The sequence below is a fragment of the Sinohyriopsis cumingii genome, chromosome 18 (assembly GCF_028554795.1).
Source record: "Sinohyriopsis cumingii isolate HCF-2022 chromosome 18, ASM2855479v2, whole genome shotgun sequence".
In the NCBI taxonomy this organism is placed as follows: domain Eukaryota; kingdom Metazoa; phylum Mollusca; class Bivalvia; order Unionida; family Unionidae; genus Sinohyriopsis; species Sinohyriopsis cumingii.
The window spans coordinates 91,005,472-91,030,093 of NC_142978.1; the positions used below are offsets into that span (position 1 = coordinate 91,005,472).

At 38.2% G+C, this 24,622-nt stretch overlaps 1 protein-coding gene across 1 annotated transcript in view; it reads left to right on the forward strand.

The window, feature by feature from the left end:
• The first annotated feature begins 295 nt into the window (after positions 1-295).
• Positions 296-24,622, forward strand: part of LOC149777430 (uncharacterized) — a 49,881-nt gene continuing 25,554 nt past the window's right edge. Inside the window, exon 1 of the mRNA XM_089942056.1 lies at positions 296-805. Within this exon, the coding sequence (XP_089798182.1) occupies positions 415-805 (391 nt within the window). The 5' untranslated portion in view covers positions 296-414. The remainder of the gene's footprint in view (positions 806-24,622) is intronic.

Genomic DNA, 24,622 nt, shown 5'->3' on the forward strand with positions numbered 1-24,622 from the left:
ACGCGCACGTACATAGAAAGATACGACTGCACGGACAGATATGCTTCTACATATTGACATGCTAATGAATGGACAGATAGACAGACAGGCAGACAGATGGATGCATGGATGGACATGCACCCATCCAAGATATTATAGATCAGCTGGCCAACACCTACAGGTGTAAGAGTTCCAATCCAGTGATTCCACTGCATTTCCTTATCAACTAATGGGAGGCGTGCCGCTCGCCAATTTCAAGTTGGTTTATAATAACGCCTCTACCTGAAGTATTTTGTTGTCTCCGTTACAACTGACTTCTCCACTAGTGGACCGCCCTAATTCTTAATCTCGCCTTTGCAAGCAGTTACAGCCTTTCTAATATATTTGTATCAGGCGGTGAATCCAGTTTTGTCGTGTAACATATAATAGAAGAAAATGAGACGGAGAAATCGTAGATTTCTGAAAGATGATAAACCGGGCGGAAAATACCCTATAAAAGAGGACAAATTTAATAGTAAAATGGAGGGGTTTATAAGGAATGTTTTGAATGTCATCTATGTGTTATGGCAAATGCTTATTGCAGTATCAAAGAGAGATGCACCTGGAAAATTTGTGGAAAATAAATGTAGGCAGAATATAAAAGAAAACGAACAGAAAGATGGCAGGATATACAAGAGTTGCAGGAATTCGGTGGAAAATTATATATTTCCGAAGAATGTTCATTGGCTAGTCTTTTTAGTGACTTTAGTGTTCCGGGTGTGGTATGTGTGTGATAAACAAAACTGGTGGATTTTACACCCAGATGAGATATTTCAAACCTTAGAAGGTAAGTTAATGACTTAGATTTTCATAAATTATTTACCTTTTAAATTTACGAGAGAGAGAGAGAGAGAGAGAGAGAGAGAGTTGGTTTAGCTTGGCGATGTGCTGCACAGCAACACTTTGAAGGTCATATCGTGCCGAGACAAAAAAAAAGTAGATTACCAAAGAACAAAGTAAGGTCGATATTAAGGGCTGATATGAACCGGTAAGGGTTCTCTTTAACCAGTTTAACCAATGAGACATCGCAACTCCGTGAGAGAGAGAGAGAGAGAGAGAGAGATTTGGCGGAGTGAGAGATTATTGAGGGAGGAAGAACTTGTTAGGGGTGTGGGATCGTAATCAAGTAGGTAAGGCGTCTTTGGGATGAAAGTTCCTGTATTGTAAGCGTTCCGCGACCTAATTGTAATCCATTTGGGCCACTTCCGTGATTGGGAACCACTTCGGCTATTTCTGCAGGGTAAAATTAAGCCTCGGATGTATGTAGATGCAGTAATTTACAGAAAAATCTAATATTTTGTTCGCCGAAAATATCTCCGCAAAAAGAACCTAATCTATCAGGGTCACAATGGCTATTTCTGCATTTGGAATGTTTGTACGATTGACCTAGCTGCAGAATGAAAAACATAGTTCGATCGGTCGTCACTTCCAATTCACCAAAGGGGAACTCTACAGATACAATCAATGACCTCTGTTGCGAGCGATTGGATGTATATCAGCGTAGTAAATACCAATAAATCATATATTTTGCTTGCCGGAAATGTCTTTTCAAAACACAGCAATATGTTCGGACTGCCTTGACTATTAAAAAAGAGCTAATAAATAATGTGTAAAAATTTATATTTAATTAAATCGATTTAAAGATAAGAAAGCGTATATGTATGTTTATTGTTGTCTTTAAAAATTTTGCCAATTCTACAAAGGAAAAATGTAGAGTAAGATCATGATTGAAAAGAAATATGCAAACAAATGAAAAAGGGTTTATCAAATAAATTAGTAATTTTTTAATTAAAATATAATCGTTGGTGTGAGGGTTGGACCGTTTTGGCGATACTTTCGTAGTTGAGTCCATTGTACGTACTGTAATTATTGTTTCATTCTCCAGGACCATTTTAAATGTTTGTAGTCCATTTAAAACGTTCGATAGAGACGAAAACTAAATATAATTATGAAATAGTTGAACATCTTAAAGAAACAAGTTTATGCAATCAAAAAGACGTTCAGTTATGAATCAAACAAATTGTTTTGACTCCCGGTATTAAAATGGTATGAGCTAAGCATACAATGTGCAATATACGTTATGTAGTTTTCTTGTAAGCGAGTTAGCTAAGCTATGTATGCTATATATTTTGTTGTTGTTGTTGTTGTTGTTGTTGTATGGTTTAGGGCCAATTTTTCAGTACAATATAGACTATACATGGCGGCCAGTAAAACTGGTGAAGAATCCTGGAAAACCCCGTGAAGAACCACCTACCCTAGAGAAGCTACTGGCAAGCTTTCTCACGTAACCGCGTTATTAGAGCCTGAGACTCGAACCCACGCAGTGATGAGACAGCAGTGACCCGGAACGGTGAGCGCTTTAGACCACTTGGCCACTATGGGTCCCCCATGCGTTAAGTAGTTTTCGTGTAGAAATATACTGCTTGCCATTTGGATCTTCTTGATTTCCAAAACATTTCCAGTAGTTTTGCGCTATGTCAGACATACATACATACATACATACATACATACATCCATGCCTGCCTGCCTGCCTGCCTGCCTGCATGCATACATACATACATACATACATACATACAGACATACATACATACATGCATACTACTTCTATTAATGTACTCATATAAAGTCATTACATACTTTTCTTTTATTTTTCTCACTCTTTTTTACTTATATTAAAGTATAAGGGACTTCACACTCATGCATTCACTTATATTAAAGTGTAAGGATCCGTAAACACTCGTCAGTTCACTTATAGTAAAGTGTGAGGGTCCATGTTCACTAGTCCATTCACATATATTAAAGTGTAAGGGTCCGTACACACTCGTCCATCCATTTATATTAAAGTGCAAGGGTCCGTATACACTTGTCCATTCGTTTATATTAAAGTGTAAGGGTCCGTATGCACTCACCCAGTCGCTTATATTAAATTGTAAAGGTCCGTACACACCCGTCCATTCACTTCCAATAATATTAAAGGGGTTCCACGGGGGCCGAGTGGTCTAATGCACTCGCATTTTTTACCGATCACTGCCATCTCATCACTGTCCGCCTGGGTTCGAGTTCTATGTAAGAAAACTTGCCAGTAGCTTCTCTGTGGGTCGGTGGTTTTTCTCTGGGGTTTTCCGGGTTCTTCCTCCACCAGTCATACTGAACGCCATATATAGCCTATCGTGTGTTGACAAATAACGTTACGCCTACAACAAGAACAACTTATATTAAATGTAAAATTCCGTACACACATGCATATACTTATTGCTGTGCATAGGTAGTTTTAACCAGAAATGTGTTCTGACTAGCCTGAAATACAGACCGGTCACTTTTATTAAGCCTGGGGACGTCCGAAAAATTAGCGCAGCGCCTTCTGCTTTGCCACTCGGATTAAATGTGCTAATTAGAAAACTCTGATTATTACTTCTAAAAATACAAACTGTATCCTCATCTCCTTGTTTCGAACTCACTGCCACATTCCTGCCCCCTATTCCGAACATAAGACAAATGTTCAGTACTATCGCTTTTACCTTGGGCTTTATTGCAATGGAAGATCCGATTACAGGAAATGGTGCATGCAGCAACATCTTTGCCTCGTTCTGGATAAGGTAAATGTCGTGTGCTATTTGGCTATTAAACACCTCGCATATATGTTGGCGTCATATCGCCACAATCTCAATAGTTGTCCCATTAATTAATGATGATCTTTTTGCGACAGATTATCATTAGGGGATTAAAGAGAAAATATTACATTGCCACTGCAAAGATTTCCCTTTAGTCATGAAATATGTTTTCCGTGATTTCCTGCTGGTATCCAGCTTGATCAGTGACGTTCAGACCCTTCTTTGTTTTATAATTTCTACATTCAGGACGTCACCATCTTCAAACCTCGTGCCTTCTAGTCCGAAAAAGTGATATGCTATTTTTAGATTAGTCTCATTTAGTATAATGTGTTCACTGCTTATCGTGACAGTCAGTTAAGCTATCTTTTCACTTATCTCGAGTGCAACCTTGCTGCTTCACTAATAACCTCATTCCTCTCCAGCCGTTGCTGCTTCATTACTAACCTCATTCCTCCCCAATCTTTGCTGCTTTACTACTAACCTCATTCCTCCCCAGCCTTTGTCGCTTCACTACTAACCTCATTTTTGTCATAACCTTTGCTGCTTCACTACTAACCTCAGTTTTATCTGTTAGAACATGTGTAAATGAGCATCGTCGCTAGCTAAGGTTCCGATAGGATAACCCTATCTACATCTTGGCGGATCGAACAGATATTTTAGTGCTTTGTCCTAGATACATCTATTGTATTTCATGCGTTACCTCCCTTAGTATGTAATGCCAAATAACCAGTAGCGTGTAACAATGATGCGTTGTACATCGGCCCTAAATGGAGGAGGCAATTGACCTAAAAAGAATATTTTGTAAGTTTAACATCGAAAGTATGTCTGCTTACCAGAGGGAGGCGATTTTATGTGCATTTGAGTGAAATGTATTTGTACCAACACGGACCGGCAGTGGAAAATTGCTTATTTATCAGTCCATTCAAGTTGTGTGCTCCCCTTGTCTCGATCATGTAGGAACAGTGTTCAGATTTGAACAACTTAATTTTGATTGGATGTGGTGGTGTGCCGCCGAATCCAATGAAATTCACAGACCCGAAGCACATAAATATCTGCTCTATACGCCAAGGTGTAGATAGGGTTATCCTAGCAGAACCTTGGTTTGCTATGATGGTAAATGTGAAGATCGATAGATAGTATGTACAAAATATTAGCTGTTTCATGCACTGTGCAACATGTTCATGTAAACGGTAGTTCATATCATTCCATGGATGGCAAAAACATTATAGAATCATAATAGTTACATGTATTTAACCGATGCCAATAAAGGTTTTTGTTTCGCTAATGAATTTAAATAATGCTTAAAAATCCTAAGTTTACATTGTTGCATCTGTAAATTTTTGTTCTGTTTCGCACTTTCAGCTGTTTAATAATCGTCATTCACAGCTGTTATATTTTTTTGCTTTCCCGCTGTAGTACTGTGACGTCATCCAGGTTAGTCACGAAAGCCTTATTACACTTGCGAAATTGCTCAATTATTATATCTTGTCTAATTAACAGTTCATATCTTTATGCATATCTGGATGACACAGTATAGCATGGCATGTTCAATAAAGAATTTGAAGGCATACCAAATCTGCAGTCATTAAGGCTTCTTTCCACCGTACCATATAATGGCGGCGGATAATGAGAGAGAGAGAGAGAGAGAGAGAGAGAGAGAGAGAGAGAGAGATATTAGGATTTTTAACGTAGCTTTAACAATTTTTCAGTCATATCGCTACGATGTCTGCAGTGTGTCAGCTTATTATGATGTCTAGCACTGGGGCATCATGCCGCAGACATGATGTCCAACCCAGTCACATTATCCTGACACCAGGCCGACCAGTCCTAACACTAATCTCTTAATGCTGAGCGCCTAGCGAGGCAGCTGTTAGTACCATTTTTTGTAAGTCTTTGGTATGACTCGGCCAGGGTACGAACCCACGACCTCCCGCTTCCGAGGCGGACGCTTAAACCACTAGGCCATCGAAGAGAGAGAGAGAGAGACAGACAGACAGAGAGAGTATTTTTAACGTAGATTTAACATATCGCTACGATGTCTGTGTGCAGTGAGACAGCTTATAGTGATGTGGCATCTTGTCCCACCCAGTCACATTATTCTGACACCAGGCCAACCTGTCCTAATACTAATCTCTTAATGCTGAGAGCAAAGCAAGGCAGCTACTAGTATCATTTTTATAAGTCTTTGGTATGACTCGGTCGGGGTTCAAACCCGCGACCTGCTGCATCCGAGGCGGACTCTCTAACCACTTAGGCCACTGGAGCGGTATCGGATAATGATAAATATATGAAAATGAAAATCAAGAAGACAAGACCACCTCAAGCAGAATGTTTGGTTGACGAATACATCTGACCGTTTACGTGCATAAACCCATAAGCATGGAAATTATTTGTATAATTCGCGTAAAAATAGTGTCAGATGTCCTCAACAATTTGCATGAACAGGAAGAGATTAGCATTTCACTGTTATACGATTCCACGGAATATAAAATCTCACGCATCACTCATTGTTGTTGGCGCTGACAGTCAGGATGGCAAACATGTTGCGCTTTGACAAATACTAAATCGTCATTCTGGAAATTAATTTCCTTTCTTTTGCAATCTGCGCTACGGATTTCAATCTGTCACGATAAGCGGTGTGTGGATTTTACTGTTTAGTGCCAGTACATCTAAGAATTCCATAGTGTTATCGTAGCAAAGTGCCAGAGTAAACCTAATATTTTCTGGGATGCGTTTTGACGCTATGTACCCGACTTATCAGTCAAACTTAACTCTCAAAAAAGAATACTTGAAAACGAGGCTCAGAACATTTCTCAACATGAATACGTTGCAGTTCATGAAAACCAAGGTTATAAACTATCCCGAACAATTTCTTATAGCTGAACCAATTTTGTTATCATCGCACCTCCACCACCACCCGCCCCAACCGCTCCCCGGTTTTAAATAGTAATTCTGTCAAAATTAATTGGTATATTCCTAAGAAAGGAACGAAAATTCGTCATCAAACATTTTGTTTGTTTGTTTTCTTTTGTTTTAATTGAAGCTGCACGTTTAATTCAATCTCGCTTCGCTATACAAAATGGCACTGAAATTTAATTAATGCTAATCAGTTATAAATGCTTTTTGTTGAACATATGTCAATGGAAAAGCTTGACATATTAGTAAATTTTTTGAACATATGTCAATGAAAAAGCCTGACATATCAGTAAATTTGTTGAACATATGTCAATGGAAAAGCCTGACATATCAGTAAATTTGTTAGCGGCGGCGTAGGTTCGATATAGTTTTATAATGATTTTATTCTTATTCGAGCTTTTGATTTACATATATTTCCTAAATCCCTTGATGGTTTCTGGTCATACTGGATGACGCCAAGACTATTCATTTTGCAATAAATAAGTTACTGTGACCTTAAGATGAAGGTCAGTGGGTTTAAAAGCAGTGCTTTAAGCGTGGGATCAACATGTGTTGGTCCTAACGTACTTCTTTATTTTACCATCAAACCGACGATTTCGTGGCCGGAAACTTTTTTTGATGTGAGTATATGCCTGTGTTGTAAAATGTGGGTGATATTACATTTGGTGCAATATAAATGCAGTGCATTTTACGTTACGTTGAAGATGATACCTCTGTTTCCGTGAATGTCGTTCTTATTCACCAGTATGTGAAGCATTGTTCTCACCTGATCACACATCTTACACAGAAAGTGCGTATTGTCCAGATCTGATGAAACCTTTAACTACTGTTGTGAAACTCGTTCTTTCATGATGTTCAAACCCTGTAGGCTATAAACGATGACGTGATCTGATAAATATCGGGACTTTTAATAAGTAGATCTTACAGTCGCTGAAAAATGTTCATGTAATTTGATTGATGAATCAATAGGTAGACAGAACGGTGCCTGCCAGATCTTCGTAATGCAATCTCTCTCTCTCTCTCTCTCTCGTTCATAATATCTGTACAGCTCCCCGTTTGCGAAGAAATCTCTTGCTAACTTTGATGATTTTTTCTGTAAATTTATTGCGCTGACAAATATCCGAGATATATATGTTGTCTTGCAAAAAATAATAGAGTTAGTTCGATTGTCTAGGCAGATGGATTTTCAAATCAAATAATTAGCTTTAGACTGGGATTCGTTTTTTGCAACATCTTCGGCAACCACATTAAGAGTGCCCCATTTACGCAGGTACATTAAGCGGCTACTATTTATCCTGTAAGGAATGGGGATACGAACTGTATAAATTGGAAATAAAATATGTTAATTTGCGACGTTTTAAGCTAAAGGTTCAACGAAACGTTCAAGCATTGAATAAGAGCACAACAGCAGTCCTTTCATACCCTGACCGCATTCTTCATGTGGCAGGTTGTAACTGTTGAATCTGGCGATGATTTTTTCGGACAGTCCAAACCTCAAGAGCCAGAGAGGTCATAAATTACAGAATTTATTGTAAAGGGCGCGGGTTTCGTTGCAGATGTCAAATGTTTCCACCTATGCCTAAACCAAAGCCAGAGCCAAAGATCTTCAATCAATTATATATGATCACTCCGGTGGCCTAGTGGTTAGAGTCTCCGCCTCGGATGCGGGAGGTCGTGGGTTCGATCCCTGGCCGAGTCATACCAAAGACTTACAAAAATGGTACTAACAGCTGCCTCGCTTGGCGCTCAGCGTTAAGAGGTTAGTGTTAGGACTGGTCGGCCTGGTGTCAGGATAATGTGACTGGGTGGGACATGATGCGGCATGATGCCCCAGTGCTAGACATCACTATAAACTGCCACACTGCAGACAACGTAGCGATATGACTGAAAAAATTGTTAAATCTACGTTAAAAATCCAAGTCACACACATACATGCTGTCGTTAAAATCACAAAATTTGATATTTGTACTAAATTGTTTGTCTTGGTCATACATCTCTCTCTCTCTCTCTCTCTCTCTCTCTCTCTCTCAGTTATGTATTTCAGATTTATTTCAAATCTTTCTGACCATGGCATGGCTCTTATTAACCTCCTGAGCACGTGCCGCATGTAATAGATCACGCACTTAGTAGATCATCAAATCTGTAGCTTTCTTACCGCTTCAACTGTATGTGTTCGTCGGTGCACATCTCAGATGTTTTGAAAACTGTCTTATTACGATTGCAAAAATACCCTAAAAATTTCTTCTTAGTGTTGTAAGAGTATACTATTTATAAATACCCATACAATTTCTTCTTAGTGTTTTAAGAGTTTGCTATTTAAGAGCACCCTACAAAGTATCGACTTAGTGTTGTAAAAGAGTGTACTATTTTTTTTTTTTTTTTTTTTTTTTAGTGTTCTCTCTCCGTTTGTATTGTATTCTAGGCAGTCAGCTATTATCAATGGCGGCCACTTGTTGCAGAATGGACCTAAGCTATTAGCTTAGCTTACTTGTGACAAAGATATGCAACAAATAAAAAATGCAACAAATAACAAAACTATGCAACAAATAAAAAAAATATGCAACAAATAAAAAACTATGCAACAAATTTATAAAAGCTATCTGTCCTCGCCGCTTTACGATGGTTTCAGTCTTTATTAGTACAGTATATAGATAAGCCTTAAAACAGTGGTTGAAAATCTAAGCTTATCAAACATTTAAAATATCAACCCTCTTTTGTCCCACTATGGCAGTGACACGGATTCAGTGTTACCCTCTTATGTCCCACCATGGCAGTGACAGGGTACAGTGTTACCCATATTCGTCATACATGGTTAACTTTTGCGTTTAGATTCATTTCCGGTATTGTGGTGGGGCATTTGCACATTAACACTTTTCTAGCTCATATTTGTTATATGCCGTTAACATTTATGTAACATATCTTTATCACTTTTTGCTTTGAATAAAATCGAATATGTGAAGCATATAAACAGCGCGAGTATATGAAGAAAAAAAATAATTACTATTTTCCAACCTCAAAAAGCACCACTGAAAAGTGCACGAGAATAATGCCTGGAACTTTTTTTTATGTCAATTCATAAAATATGGTCACCCTTGGCTTGTTACGTTATGCTAAAGTGAGATTTAGAGTTCTGTAAGCTTATAAAATGGGGTGAGTGGAAGTGTTTTTTCTTCTTTCGATTACATAAAAATTCACATTTATTTCTGTTTTAATTCGTTTCCACTTTAATTAATGTCCATTTTAGTATACAATCTGTAAAGGTTGAAGACAAAGGTTTGCGGCTAGAAGCAGCCATAATGAAAATAACTTAGCTAGTACCCGTGTGTTGTAATTTAGGAGATGAATACCGTTAATAGTGCTATGTTGGTTACCGACATGTCACTCGGATGCAGGTACTAACCTTACATCCAAACCCTCCTTTTACAAGCGTACAAAGTAAAATTTTCTTCAAGTAGCAAAAAATAAATTCTCATTTGTTGTTCAGTTAGGGTTTAGTACACCGTGTGTTTGGCCATATAACTTTAAATGGCCACATCAGAATTTATTTTATCTCTGTATTGTGTGGGTTTTAACGCCTTTTTCAGCACATGATAGGTTGTTCATGATGGTCATTATATTTGGAGGAGGAAGAACATTAAACACTCCCAGAAGAAACACAAATACACGGTAATGTACTGATAAACGTTTGAACATACCCACGTTGGTCGAAGCTAGACTCGAACTCACGCAGAGGGAGGTAGCAAAGCGGGAACTATACCTTGTAATGAATCCTAACTGATATGAGTACCTAATTACATTTTTATAATTAAAAATAGATATAAAGAGTTATTCAACTGAAAATGGAACAAATAATTTAATTTTGTGTTATTTTAAAAATCTTCACAACGCGCAATATGTGTGAGAGTTCAAGATTGCAAATATTATGATAATAGGGTTTGAGATTTTGGTTTCTGCTCTAGGTCACACACACACACACACACACACTGTGACTTTGCTCCCGCATCAGACAGGAATGCGCGCAAGATCCCGTCAAGCAAAGTTACCATGTGGCACCCCAACACAGCTTGATGAGAGAGGAAAGTCGTGTGAGTACAGAAGGTTTTACCTACATCAATAACAAAACGAACCGCTAATATCATACTACTAGATTACGAAACCATACGTGTGTAATCCGTGAAACCCCATAATCTAGGTTCTCGTGAGGATATAAATACAGCCATTGATAGGCACTAGCAACCTGGAAAGAATTTAATCGATTTTCTCTGTAAATCAACTCCTTGTTTCGGATCTCTAATGCTGCGGTTCCGTACTTGTGCCCGTAGTCGCTGGTGGTTTTCCTTTTCTGCCAACATGATGTCGAACTCAGCTATGCTAATCGTTTATACCCAATAGCCATAGATTATAGATTGATAATTGTATAGCGACTCATTTCTGCCGCCGCGAGTGGCCCCGAGTGGTCTAAAGCGCTCTCCGTTACGGATCACTGACATCTCACCTCTGTCTGCGTGGGTTCGAGTCTACGATTCGGCCAATGTTGGTATGTGAGAAAGCTTGCCAGTAGCTTCTCGTGGGTTGGTGGTTCTTTCCGGGGTTTTCCCGGGCTCTTCCTCCACCATTAATACTGGCCACGATGCATAGCCTATCGTGTGCTGAAAAGTGGCGTTAAACCCCACAACAACAACAACAACAACTGCCGCCGCGAGATTTTCTGAAAAGACGTGTCATCGCGGAAATATTTTGACAGCACCACCAGTGACGCCGGTTGCTATTGATACACTTCCGACACCAACTCCGACTGCTGTTATTATGATAGTCGCTGTGGTTGTGACTCCAGCCACACCCAGACCAAAGGTGGTTGACGCGGAGATTCCACAAACTGCAGCCGAGACAACACATACGCGTGTGTATATCATGCTTAGCGCAATTCTCATGGTAAAGAAAAGTTACCCTCCTTGGGAACGGTGACACTATAATCCCAAATTCATCGTTGGCGTAGACCTTCCTGTTTAACCTGACTCCGTGTTTGGCCCCCCCCCCCCCCGAGAATTGCGTCGATTTCCTTTCATTCAGTGAAATATTTTCCGGAACTAACCTGTGCCATTATTGATAACATCCTACTTTGTCATTGGTACCGTATGCGGTATTGCTGTTTTGTACAAGCTTTCTTTGGTCTTCGAAGAATGTCCTTGAATGGCACGGAAGAAAATACCGAAATGTGTTGTGAATATGAAATGTTTTTGGTCCTTCCATGTCTGGATCCCTATCATCATGTGCATAATATTGGTAATTGTTCTTGCTTTGATCCCGCAGCACTGGCGTCTCCATGTCATACGCGGTATCTTTGAATTGAGCCATTGTTTACACGTTATGGTTTCGTCTAATACTATAGCATCTCGCGTAAATGGTTTATCCTCTCACGTTAGCATTACGAATGGGGATTGCACGTCCATGTACGACAGTAATAATTATACCGCTCCGGTGACATGAATGGTTAGACGCAAAGGTCGCGGGTACGTACCCTAGCCGAGTCATACCAAAGACTTCTAAAAACAGTACTAGTAGCTGCCTCGCTTGGCACCCAGCATTAACAGGTTAATGTTAGGACTGGTCAGCCTGGTGTCAGTATAATATGACTGGGTGGGACATCATGCTACATGTCTGCGGCATGATGCCCCAGTGCTAGACATCACTATGAACTGCAGACATCGTAGCTATATGACTGGAAAATTGTTGACGTTGCGTTAAAAATCTAAATCACACACACACACACGCACACACACACTGCAGTAATTGTATTAAATATCAGGTCGATCTCTAATGTACACTTGTATTGTCAAGGTCTCAACGCGTAGGTCTAACGTGCCATTCCTGGATCACACAGGAAAACGAAGACATGTTAACTGGACGTTGTTGCACGGAAGGTTTTGGAGTAATTGACATCAGATGGCATGGGGAGTTAGTCGGGACAAACCCAAACAATGTATAATATCACATGACGCTTGCGTCGTCGAGGATGAGGCTTCATAATTACCACTTATTACATTACAGACCAGCTTAACCTGAATCGTGTATTAATTCTGACAGTCTGACGCGATGCTATATCTTTTACCGTCGGGTCCTGCACGCAGAATTCATTTACCCTCTGGAATCCTATTAATATGTTCAGACCAACCCAAAACTGTTCTCAAACACGGCTGTTTTATATCAACCGCTTACAAGAAAAATATTTGATTATTATTTTCTAAGGTTATAAATCCTGAGTAAATACTGACAAGGTCAAAACTTTACCACAAAAACATGTAGCTTAAGTTTACTCAGGCGTAATATGAGTGGCCACTGCTTTGAATACATGAACAATACGACGTGAAGACACATGTGCGTATATTCTCATGTACAGTTATGGGGTTTTCTCAAAATAGCTTTAAATTGTTTTAATTAAGTTTTAGGAAATTAAAAAAATTAAATTGCTTTTTATAGTGAACGTTGATAAAATAATTTTACCTATTTGTCATAACAGTACTCTATTGTAGATTTAATTACAATGTATTGTTTCTGCTGACTCCTGTTCCTCAGAGCGTATATGCCGCTAGACAGTGGAAACAAAGTATTCGTTAATTTTATAGACGTTCATTTTGTTATCTTAGAGTATGAAGTTCATTTCGTTACCTTAGAGCATGAAGTTCATTTCGTTACCTTAGAGCATGAAATTCATTTCGTTATCTTAGAGAATGAAGTTCATTTCGTTACCTTAGAGCATGAAGTTCATTTCGTTACCTTAGAGTATGAAGTTCATTTCGTTATCTTAGAGTATGAAGTTATTTCGTTATCTTAGAGCATTAAGTTCATACAAGGCCACATTGCTCTCTTCACAGACATGTATAGCCTATCGTGTGCTGAAAAATGGCGTTAAACCCCACAACAACAAAACTCTTCACAGACAGAACTGATATCGAATGTCAATGGCACCCCAGTGAATAGGGTTTCACATACAAACCAATTGCTTTTATTTCTTCAGAAAATGGCGACTCCCGTTTTCTAGCCACTAAGCTGCCGTAGATAGAAGACTTATGCTTCCTTGAATTAGATGGAGTGTTTACCCTACCGCATATTTGGCTAACTCCTATTTTAAAAAACTGTCAACTGATATAATTAAATCTTTGTTGACATCACGTTTTTGTACCTAAATTTTCTGTTTGAATATACGCTTACGGCCGTTTGTGTACCCAATTCATCAATTGTCATTATTTACTATCGGCAACATACTGTGTAGATTCCATTCGGGTCATAGAGCTGACTGTTTTATGATTCGCTAATAAATGATTGAAGAAGACCTCGTTTCTGCGATATTTTGCCATTTTATGTCCCAGCATGAATGTGACAGCAATAATGTCCCGCCGTCAGATTGGTTTTTGCATTATTCTCAGTTTAAATTGATCAGGAACTCTGGCGATTATTTCGTGATCCATTAACAGTCAGTGTCGGATTTCATACTAGGTATAGCATGGAAGTTTGTGCTGTTGCTTTGAAAATAAATTATTACTATTGCTTTACTTATGTGCGATCAAGGTGTAATAAATTAAACTTCATATAATTTAACATGGTCATTTTGCACTACTGTGCTTCAGGGATAGTGCGGGAGTCAGGCACATTCAGCCTCGTCGCGGATAAGGCACACTCAACCACGTGTAGGACCAAGATGTAGATAGAATACACTCGATTCGTTCTTCCACATAAAGTAAGAGGCTTTTAATGGTGGAAGGAACCGCTATGACTCAATGGTTAGTATGCTGGACTTGCTATCAAAAGGATGCGGTTTCGAATCCGACAGTCAGAACAGCTAGGATCGTCTGCCATATTATGTCCTTGGCCAAGGCACTTTGTTCCAATTGAGTCTGTACAAATTAACCTACCCGTGTTACTATGCCTTAAACACCCAACCAAATCAGATAGTTACATGAAGGTGTTTTGTGTCGCCTTGCCAATATCGGAATTGTCCTCCTCGTTCTCTGCCTGTAAGAGTACCTCACACAACTACCTAATCTGTCAAGATTTACTGATAGATGTTGCCAGAACATGTGCATTTAGCATGAAATAAAGAAAGGTTTTTACAAACACATTATGAAAGACAAATACAATTTAAACTCATATGTATGTGTGTATGTTGTTGTTGTTATAGCGTTTAACGCCATTTTTTAGCAGACGATAGGCTATACATGGCGGCCAGTATTAATGGTGGAGGAAGAACCCGGGAAATCCCCGGAAAGAACCACCGACCATCGAGAAGCTACTGGCAAGCTTTCTCACATACCCACATTGGCCGATTCCGAGACTCGAACCAACGCAGACAGAGGTGAGATGGCAGTGATCCGTAACGGAAAGCGCCTTAGACCACTCGGCCACTCGGGGCCCCGTATGTATGTACGTATGTATCTATGTATGTGGGCCCCGTATGAATGTATGTATGTATGGAGGCCCCTAGTGGCCGAGTGGTCTACAGCGCTCTCCGTTTCGGGTCACTGCCATCTCACCACTGTCTGCGTGGGTTCAAGTCTCGGATTCGGCCAATGTGGGTATGTGAGAAAGCTTGCCAGTAGCTTCTCGTGGGTCGGTGGTTCTTTCCGGGTTCTTCCTCCACCATTAATACTGGTCGCCATGCACAGCCTATCGTGTGCTGAAAAATGGCGTTAAACCCCACAACAACAACAACATGTATGTATGTATGTATGTATGTATGTATGTATGTACCACGAGATGTATACATTTTGCATTCAAAGGAGGCTTGCCGAGTTTCCTATGCCTCTACTCTCGTCTTTTCATGGATTTTCGCCCGTATCTTGCTGAGATGGTCCAACAATAACAACAAAGCATTAAATACATTACAGTAATAGTGGCTTTAGAGAGAAACAAAACCAAACATTTACCGTATAGCGTCGACAGGTTATTGCAACTTTGTGTCATTGATTATGTAAATACTGTAGATAAATCCCAAAGAAAGCGTATATATACCGTTACGACGAATCATATTCTTGTAGGCAATCTGGTGTAAGTTCAATTTCAAGGTTTTCATTCAGCTTATATTCTTTTTCTCTCTCACACTCCAGAATTGGTGGCCCCGAGTGGCCGAGTGGTCTAAAGCGCTCTCCGTTACGGATCACTGCCATCTCACCTCTGTCTGCGTAGGTTCGAGTCTCGGATTCGACCAATGTGGGTATGTGAGAAAGCTTACCAGTAGCTTCTCGATAGTCGGTGATTTCCCGGGTTCTTCCTCCACCATTAATACTGGCCGCCATGTATAGCCTATCTTGTGCTGAAAAATGGCGTTAAACCCTACAACAACAAGAACACTCCAGAATTCTGCTTACTGTGTCCCTTATGCATGAGAGGGGAGGGGGAAAGGGTTGCGATGCAAATGTGTACATGCTAAATTCATTTAGAAAACGTGGATTATTAGTACTTTTTATCATTACTTTCATACGTCACTAATGATTAATGATTGGAAATTTATCACTGATCTATAGGCCTAGAATTGACAGCACACAGTTGCAAAATTGTTTATATATGAATATTATTGCGCCTTGGGCGGATCACAATTTGATATACCAATAGTACTGCTTATATTCTTATATAAGCAATGAAGATTAGCTTATATCATACTAATCTGATTGTAATTGCATTGCATTTCGAGGAATGGAGACCCGTCTATAGATACATTATGTTCTGAATGCAGACTTTCACAATAATTTGGTTAGAGAATGGAAACTTCAAGCTAACATGACCTCCTCAGATTTTTGTATTGTCAGAGATCTCAGTTTAATTTGATTGAAATAATTGTTTTACTTGTAAATCTCGAAAAGTTCGTGACGACTACTGTCTGTCTGTCTGCCTCTCTCTCTCTCTCTCTCTCTCTCTCTAACACACACACACGCACACACACACATACGCACACACAAACACAGTCTGACAGAAAGAAAAATACCAATATAACCGAGTCATTTAATTCACCATTTGGCATATGTGACTTTAATCTCTGACCTTTTGAACGCCCCTTTTCTAAAATGTTCTAAGTATATTATGTTCCGACTCTACGCTCTTAAAGAAAGTAACAGAAAAGAACAACAATTTTGGAAAAATTGGAACAAAATGTCGAATAATATTCACCCATAACCAAATATCGCATCAGATGCATTTTACTGATAGGCACAGGAAATTTAAAGATAGCCTAAACCTTAACTTCTATAGGATTCACTTGACCGTGTCCCACGATATGTTACAGAAATGTGGCACAAGCACGGCAAATCTCACTTTTACTTAAATAAATTATCAAACGTACATCATTGAGTCTATCAAAATCGTTTCGATTGTTTCTAAGTGAACTTTTCAGGTGTCGCTGTGTGTGTGTGCATATATATATATATATATATATATATATATATATATATATATATATATATATATATATATATATATATGGATATATATATCATCGATCTAAGCGTCACAATTATCTATACCAGATGTAATAATGTTCATTAAACCTTGGGAAGTGTAAGGAGAACCGTTCATCCCAAACGGCATCACTTTTAATGATAAAGTCCATCTGTAGTTAGGAATGCCGAAATTTCCTTTGCCCTTTCCGTAGGTGGATACAAGTGATCATTTTCAAGTAATACCGTTTTAGTTCTCACTTTTCTTGTGGCTGTAGATGTGAAAGTTTCTAGCCAGGTTATTCAATATTTCTGAATTCCGAAAATTATTTATACCAAAGTCACTACATTCCGATTGCATTCCATCATTTAAATCATTGCAGTGCTTGAACTAAATTCATATGAATAACAGGGCTGCCTCTATCAATATACTCCTTTAACGTTACATATTTATATTACAATGTTGCTTTTGCTTTCGCCTATCAGGAGCATTAATGATATAATTTAAGTCAATTGCTTTCTTTTCAACTTTGTAAGGACCACAATACTTAGCCTGAAGAGGATTTTGTGGTACGGGCAAAAGAGCCAGAACTCTAACACCAGGCCTTTGTATATTTGTCACACTTTTTTTTTCAATTTTATCTGAGTAAATCGAAGATCAGTTCTTCCAACTTCACAAGCGTTTGACAGTTTATATATAAAATTAGAAAACCAGTCGAGAATATCAATTTCTGTACTTTCATCTGAAAGAAGATTCTCTTCATCAGCTTCAATGGTCCACGGACAGTGTCCAAAAGCTAGTTCAAAAGGGCTAAATCCTAAAGATTATTGAACTGATTCCCTAACAGCAAACAAAAGTAAACGAACACCTTCGTCCAAATTTTTTCCACTATCAAAGCAATATGATCGACTAATATTTTTCAAAGTTTGATGAAATCTTTCTAAAGCCGATTGGCTGTCAGGGTGATAGGCAGAATATTTAAATTACTGGTTGCCTAATTCACGCATAACATGCTGAAATATTCTAGACATACAATTTGACCCCTGAATAGACTGGGGAGATTTGGGAAGGTCAAATTGTGCATTAGAAAAGCTTTATCAAAGCTTTTGCTATGGTTTTAGTTTTAATATTTCTGAAATGAATTGCCTCTGGAAATCTTGTAGACGCACACGTTATGGTCAACAAGTACTGCTTGTTTGACTTGGGTTTACGTACGGGACCAAATTGTTCTATCAATATTCTGCTAAATGATTCATCCAATGCAGAGATAGCTTGCGGATTAGCCTTAGGTAAGTTTTAATTGGATTTTCCTACCAGTTGATAAGTGTGATAAGATCTACAGTATTTACAAACATCACTTTTAATTTTTGGCCAACAAAACTGATTCAAGAGCTTATGATCAGTCTTAGTGATCCGTAAACAACAAGCCAAAGGCATTTCATGGGCTAAACTAAGAATTTCATGTCTGTACGACTTAAAGCAACATTTTGATAGCTTACTGACCACTTGTCACAGGCGGGTGCCTCAGGTGGTCTCAATTTTCTCATAAGGAACCCAATTTGAACAAAACGACAATCAGGTACTGCTGTGGCTTCATGTTTTATTAATAGCACTCTTAAACAAACAGGAGATCTGATTATCTTGTTCCTGTTCCACATCAAGTTATTGTTGTTTGTCGCCCTGATTAGAATAAAGTGAATGTTGTTGTTGTTGTAGGGTTTAACGCCATTTTTCAGTACAAGATAGGCTATACATGGCGGCCAGTATAATTGGTGGAGGAAGAACCCTGGAAAACCCCGGGAAGAACCACCGACCCACGAGAAGCTACTGGCAGGCTTTCTCACGTACCAACGTTAGCCGAGGCTGAGACACGAACTCGCGCAGACAGAGGTGAGATGGCAGTGATCCGTAACGGTGAGCGCTTTAGACCACTCGGCCACTCGGGGCCCCATAAAGTGAATGAGTAGAAAAAGGATCAATGAGATCAATATCGCATAATGATCAATACTAGGAGCAAAGGTGACCTCATCAAAATCCTGACCAATACTTGTGTCAGCTAAAGGAGTAATTTCCTGATTAACACCATTTTAAAGAGCTTTCTTTGTCATAGCTCTAAAAACTGCACAAGCTGGGTATGAATCAGGGATGTATTTTTCAATATGATCGACTTTCGGATCCAAACAAGGCCTGTCAGATACAAGTGGATTAACCACAACATTTTCTCCAACAAGGTCTTGGCCTATTAATAAATGAATACGCTCGATGGGTAAGACGACACTGTTTTGTGATGGGTCTTAAGACTAAGTCTGACGACAAATGTACACAATGGACAGGAACATTAACAAACCTCTACTCCCCGAATTAAAACACTTTCATTTGAAGAAAATTTCTTAGGAAAAGGCAAAGTAACTGATAATGAAAGGTTCTGAGATGCTTCTGTGTCACTTAAAATTTATTAGGGATAAGATTATTAGAATTACTAATAAATGATATAGAACCATTCATTCGACATGAATGGTTCATAATTCTCCATAATAATAGTTTTTGTACCAGAAGACTGCGGAGTGGAAGACTTAATGACAAAAGAAACGTTATAAACTAATGAAATCTCGTTAGCTGTAAGAGCAGCATTTTTCTAAGGTTTCGACCTTTTCCTCATCACTATATGTCGTAACATCACTGTGGACGCAATTCTTGAATTTTTTAATTAATATGAGTTGTCCGAGGATACCGTAGTGTTGACCAACCTTCTTGGCTGAGCACCATCAATAATAAGTGTTCTTTTTCTGTTGCAAATTCGGCATCGGTCTTACTTTTTTACAGTTCCTAAATCTTTATCGATACGCATCTAGTACCAGCTCATAGCCGTTCAAGATATATTCCTTAACCACATCATAATCAGCACTTTCTTGTACTGACAGTAAAGTATAGACTTAAGGAGCTTTGCCAATAAGTACACTTTGTAATAACAGATGTTCTCTTGGCCATTTCACATTTTCAGCCATTTTTTTTAAAAATGAGGAAAATATTTATCTACTTTTTACTTTAAAAGAGGGTGCTAGCCTAATATTAGTGGTAACATCAAAAACCGAACTTCTACATAAATTGGGGGGGGGGGGATTGTGCACTAGCTAGCTGTAATTCTTTTTATCTAAATTGAAATGTCCTTTCTTCCATTTCTGTATCTTTTTGGATTTGTAGTTCCCTCTCTTCTTCATCAATTGCTTTCTGCAGTTGTATTATCCAATCTTCTCTTACTTTCTTTTTTCTCTTTCTGCAATTCTCTTTCTTATTTCTGTAGCTGCATTTGTCTCTCTCTTTCCTCTTTCTCCAATTGCATTTGTCTCTCTTTCCTCTTTCTCCAGCTGCATTTGTCTCTGTTCTCCCTCGTTCTGAAGCTGCAGCTGAAGCATTCATAACTCTAGTTAGTGTTTTAATTTCAATTCTAATAATTTCATTTCAGGGTCAGGTAGAGAATGACTAATCAAACCCAAAGCACTTTTATCAAAAACATTTTTTTCACCAAATATGGAACCAAAATATTTTTTATATCTTGCTCGTCAAAGAAACTTTCACCTCATAAAGATCATATTGTCTGGAAAGTTGGGTTATTCATCAATTTTCAAGGACTCTAACACTTCCAGAGTAGGATTTAAAATAACGTTCTCTACTTTAGATGATATTGTGAAATCTTGTAGGTTTAAATAGATGTCTCTATTACGTGATATTAAAATTCCAGAGACCTATACAATTTGGAAACAAAGTGAATTTAACTTTTAAAAGCAACGTTTTCTGAAATATTGTAGAGAAATTACTACTCCGGAACGACCCCGAATTTTCTATTACGACTCTATGGTCTTAAACTAAGTAACAGAAAGGAACAAAAAACCAACGAGTTTTGTAAAGTTGAAATAACAGTTTTGTGAATTAAATCCCAAATTGTCCTAAACGTTTTATGACAAGTGCAAATGTTTAAATTTCCAAATGGATTCCAGTGGTATTCCAAATAGGTTTCAATATTGAATGTGTTGATTCGCCTGTAGTCTCGAATATGTTAATGTGCCATAGCCTGGAGCATGATGATGTGCTAAGTATTTGTATGCATCACAATAATATAATCCAAAATGCTTTTATCTGAATTCACTATAATTCCAAATGAATGTTCCAGTTCAAGAATATTAGTGAGCACTTTGTAATTCCAGTGAATACTATTTTGAATAAATTAATCCACCCAAAGAAAAATTGAACACGGAAATATGATTGATTCTGCTTCAGATGTTAAGGCAAGAAGAAATAATTTTTCATGTAAACAACATTATATAAAAAGCTAAGACACAATAATAGAGCCAGTATGTAGGTCAGCCTCCTCACTAAAATGTTCAAGTTGTCAATAAGTTTAGGAATTTCGAATGGAAATCTGTTTCTCCTAGACTCAGACCCAAATAAATATGTTTACTTCTATTAATAATGATCTGAATATTTTATCATGGAGAGATACTAGCTATGTAATCTGTTATTTACAAAATAAATGTGATTGTTCAGGTACAGTATGAGTTTAATTTAGGCAGGGTCAAGTACAAACTACAAATGTGTATATCATAAAATCATGAAGGAAAGTCAACAAATAATACAAATTAAATATAAATAACACTTAGTAAATTCATAAGCAGAATATGATACCAACGCCAATGATAAAGAAATAAAAATAAATAACACAGCTCCACGTCATGAATCTGCCTTAATTTTGTGTAAGCCCATATTTTTCTGAGAATTACTAATTATATTCTTTGTAATTATTTTTTATGAGAGAGTACCGAAACATAATTTAGAGCCAACACATTTATACATCGGACAATCATTTTCACAAACTTGAGTTGCTTTGGACCTGTTAGATAAAAAAAAAAAAATTTGTTCTGAAACTCCGCAGTCCATTCGTGGCAAGGAAAGAGGATGGGTCAGAATTTCAAGTTTTCTCCAGGAGCTCAACTGAGTAAAAAAAAACAAAAAAACATCCAGATTTTAGCCTCTATTGTTTCCATTTATCATTCCCATGGAATGTCTATGTATTCATGGACTCTCTTTTCATCCCTAAGGGAGGTCTTTGTTCTCTTTCATAATCTTGTCATCCTCAAGTGTTGTGGCTTATTTGCTTTAAATGTTGGTTATAGATGTCTAGCGGATGATCGATCACGGTCGCATAGCCCGGATCGAGCGAGTATTAAGCTATGTAATTACTGGATGGAATAAATGGAGATCTAATCAAAGATATAGAATAGAACAGCACGAGCCCCGTATACAGAATATGACAATTTAATTAATTAGATAACAAAATAAAACTGTACAAGATTGACTCTATGATAAATTCTAAAAATGCTATTAGCGGTTTGGTTTACATACGGCAAATTTCTTCATGAAATCAAGTGAGTGTTTCTAAATGAATTGTCCAGCATGTCTTAATAACCTAATCTGGTTGCATGTCACTCTTCAGATTCAATTCAACTAGTAGGTTGGGTGGACTTTACGCGTTGCTCCATATGATGGCCTATCTCTCGCGTACAGCCTCTTAAGGGTCGTTCGCTGTTACTTTCAGTCGTCTCTCTCACGTTCAGCTGCGGAAGCTAAAAAAAAAAATAAGATAAATGCAAACTAAATTTATGTTCGATCTCTACTTCCTGAACAGAATACACTTCTCTCTCCCGTTACACTTCAGAATACCGTGTCAATTTCACAACATATTCTTAACTGCTAATATGATTGCAGGTCACAACCCTGCATTCCATATCGTATTTGGTTGCACAAAATATATTTCCATATTTATTAACATCGTTTAGGGAACAATGTGTTTCTCAAGCACATTTGTTTACCATTACTAACTGATTGATTGCATAGTTTGCTCTCGCTTAATTGACAATTACGCCCCTGCAGTGTGAACTATTAATTACAGTCTTCACAATATATAGCCGTATATCCCGCCATGCTACTCAAACATTAATACAATTTATAGATTAATAGAATTCACATCTAGGTTATACAGATAGATTACACAAAATTTCAATTCTCGTCTTTACCTAATCATAATCTTTTCTGAGCATACTTGACTCGTATGGCATTTAATAGATACAATCCAAACAATTATCTTTATACTCATATCAGCGAAAAATAAGGTATAAAGTATGAAATAAAGTATGGAATTAAGACACTGTACCTCGCTCTGAACTTCTTTTTCATTTCTCTTTAGCAGAATCGTCTCATTACACCTCTGGTTACGTGTCTCTCGAAGACTTCCATCTACACGTCGTAATGAGGCAGTACAAACTTAATAGCCCGGAGCCAGGACACTTTCGCCTAACCCCTAAACCTAAACCGACTAGTTTGCAGCAGTAGACATTTATAAAACACGATACTGCGCCTGGGAAACCTACCCAAGACGATTAATTTGTCCAATCAGAATTCAGATTTTTCTATTCGCCATTATTAGCACACGCTTCTCCAGAGTTGGAAATTGTGATTTTTCCGCTTTCCTTAATAAACCGATCTCTGCAAAGTTTCAACTTGTGATAAATATTTCAGCAAGTACAAACGCTGTTTCTTCAACATTTCAACCCTTGGCATTTTTATAAACCAAACCATGACCTTACCTATTGACCAGTTACGTCGAACACAGCCATCAAACTAAACCTGATCAAGAATCAATCACGTCCATACCAGATGTATCAAAACACGGGCATCCTCAAATACGCCATGAATTTAATTCCGTGCCGAATCACAGAGATTAATTTAATATTGTTTTGTGTTACAATGACACCTGCAAAATTCAGACATCTGCAAAATTCACGCTGTTACACAAAGAAAGGTCTATATACTTTTGCACACTCTTGTGCAAAATTCGATAGCATATGCATTGCATGCAAGCAACATTCTGTCTATGGACACACGAAATGAAGTCTTTTGCATAATCAGTAAAAGAGTGACCACACTGACCATGTTGGCAGTTGGATACTCACCTCCTTTGAGATTTTCATGTCGTCAGGTAAATTTTATGTAAAGTCTGTTGGCAATTAATTATTGAAATAGGAGATATAGCCGTACCGAAAGAAAAAAAACTCGAATGATTCACGCCCATTCGTCCAGTTTTACCAATCAGCACCATTAACATCTGATCTTTTTAACCTACAGTACTCGTATGTTCATTGCCCTCTGCTAACTGTATGTACAAAATCTATTTTTAGCTTATTACATACTGAGGTTTATGTACCCATTTCGGGCCTTACACCATGCATTTGGATCATATGAAATCAAATAAACACAGGAGAAAATATATATTGTAATTTAATCTGATAGGGGTACCAAGATTGTATTATGATATCTTATACGGGTACCGAGGTTACATTACGGTAATTGATGCGTTGTTGTAGGGTTTAACGCCATTTTTCAGCACAAGATAGGCTATACATGGCGGCCAGTATAAATGGTGGAGAAAGAACCCGGGAAACCCCCAGAAAGAATCACCGACCCACGAGAAGCTACTGGCAAGCTTTCTCACATAACCACATTAGCCGAATCCGAGACTCGAACTCACTCAGACAGAGGTGAGATGGCAGTGATCCGTAACGGTGATCGCTTTAGACCACTCGGCCACTCGGGCCCCTTAC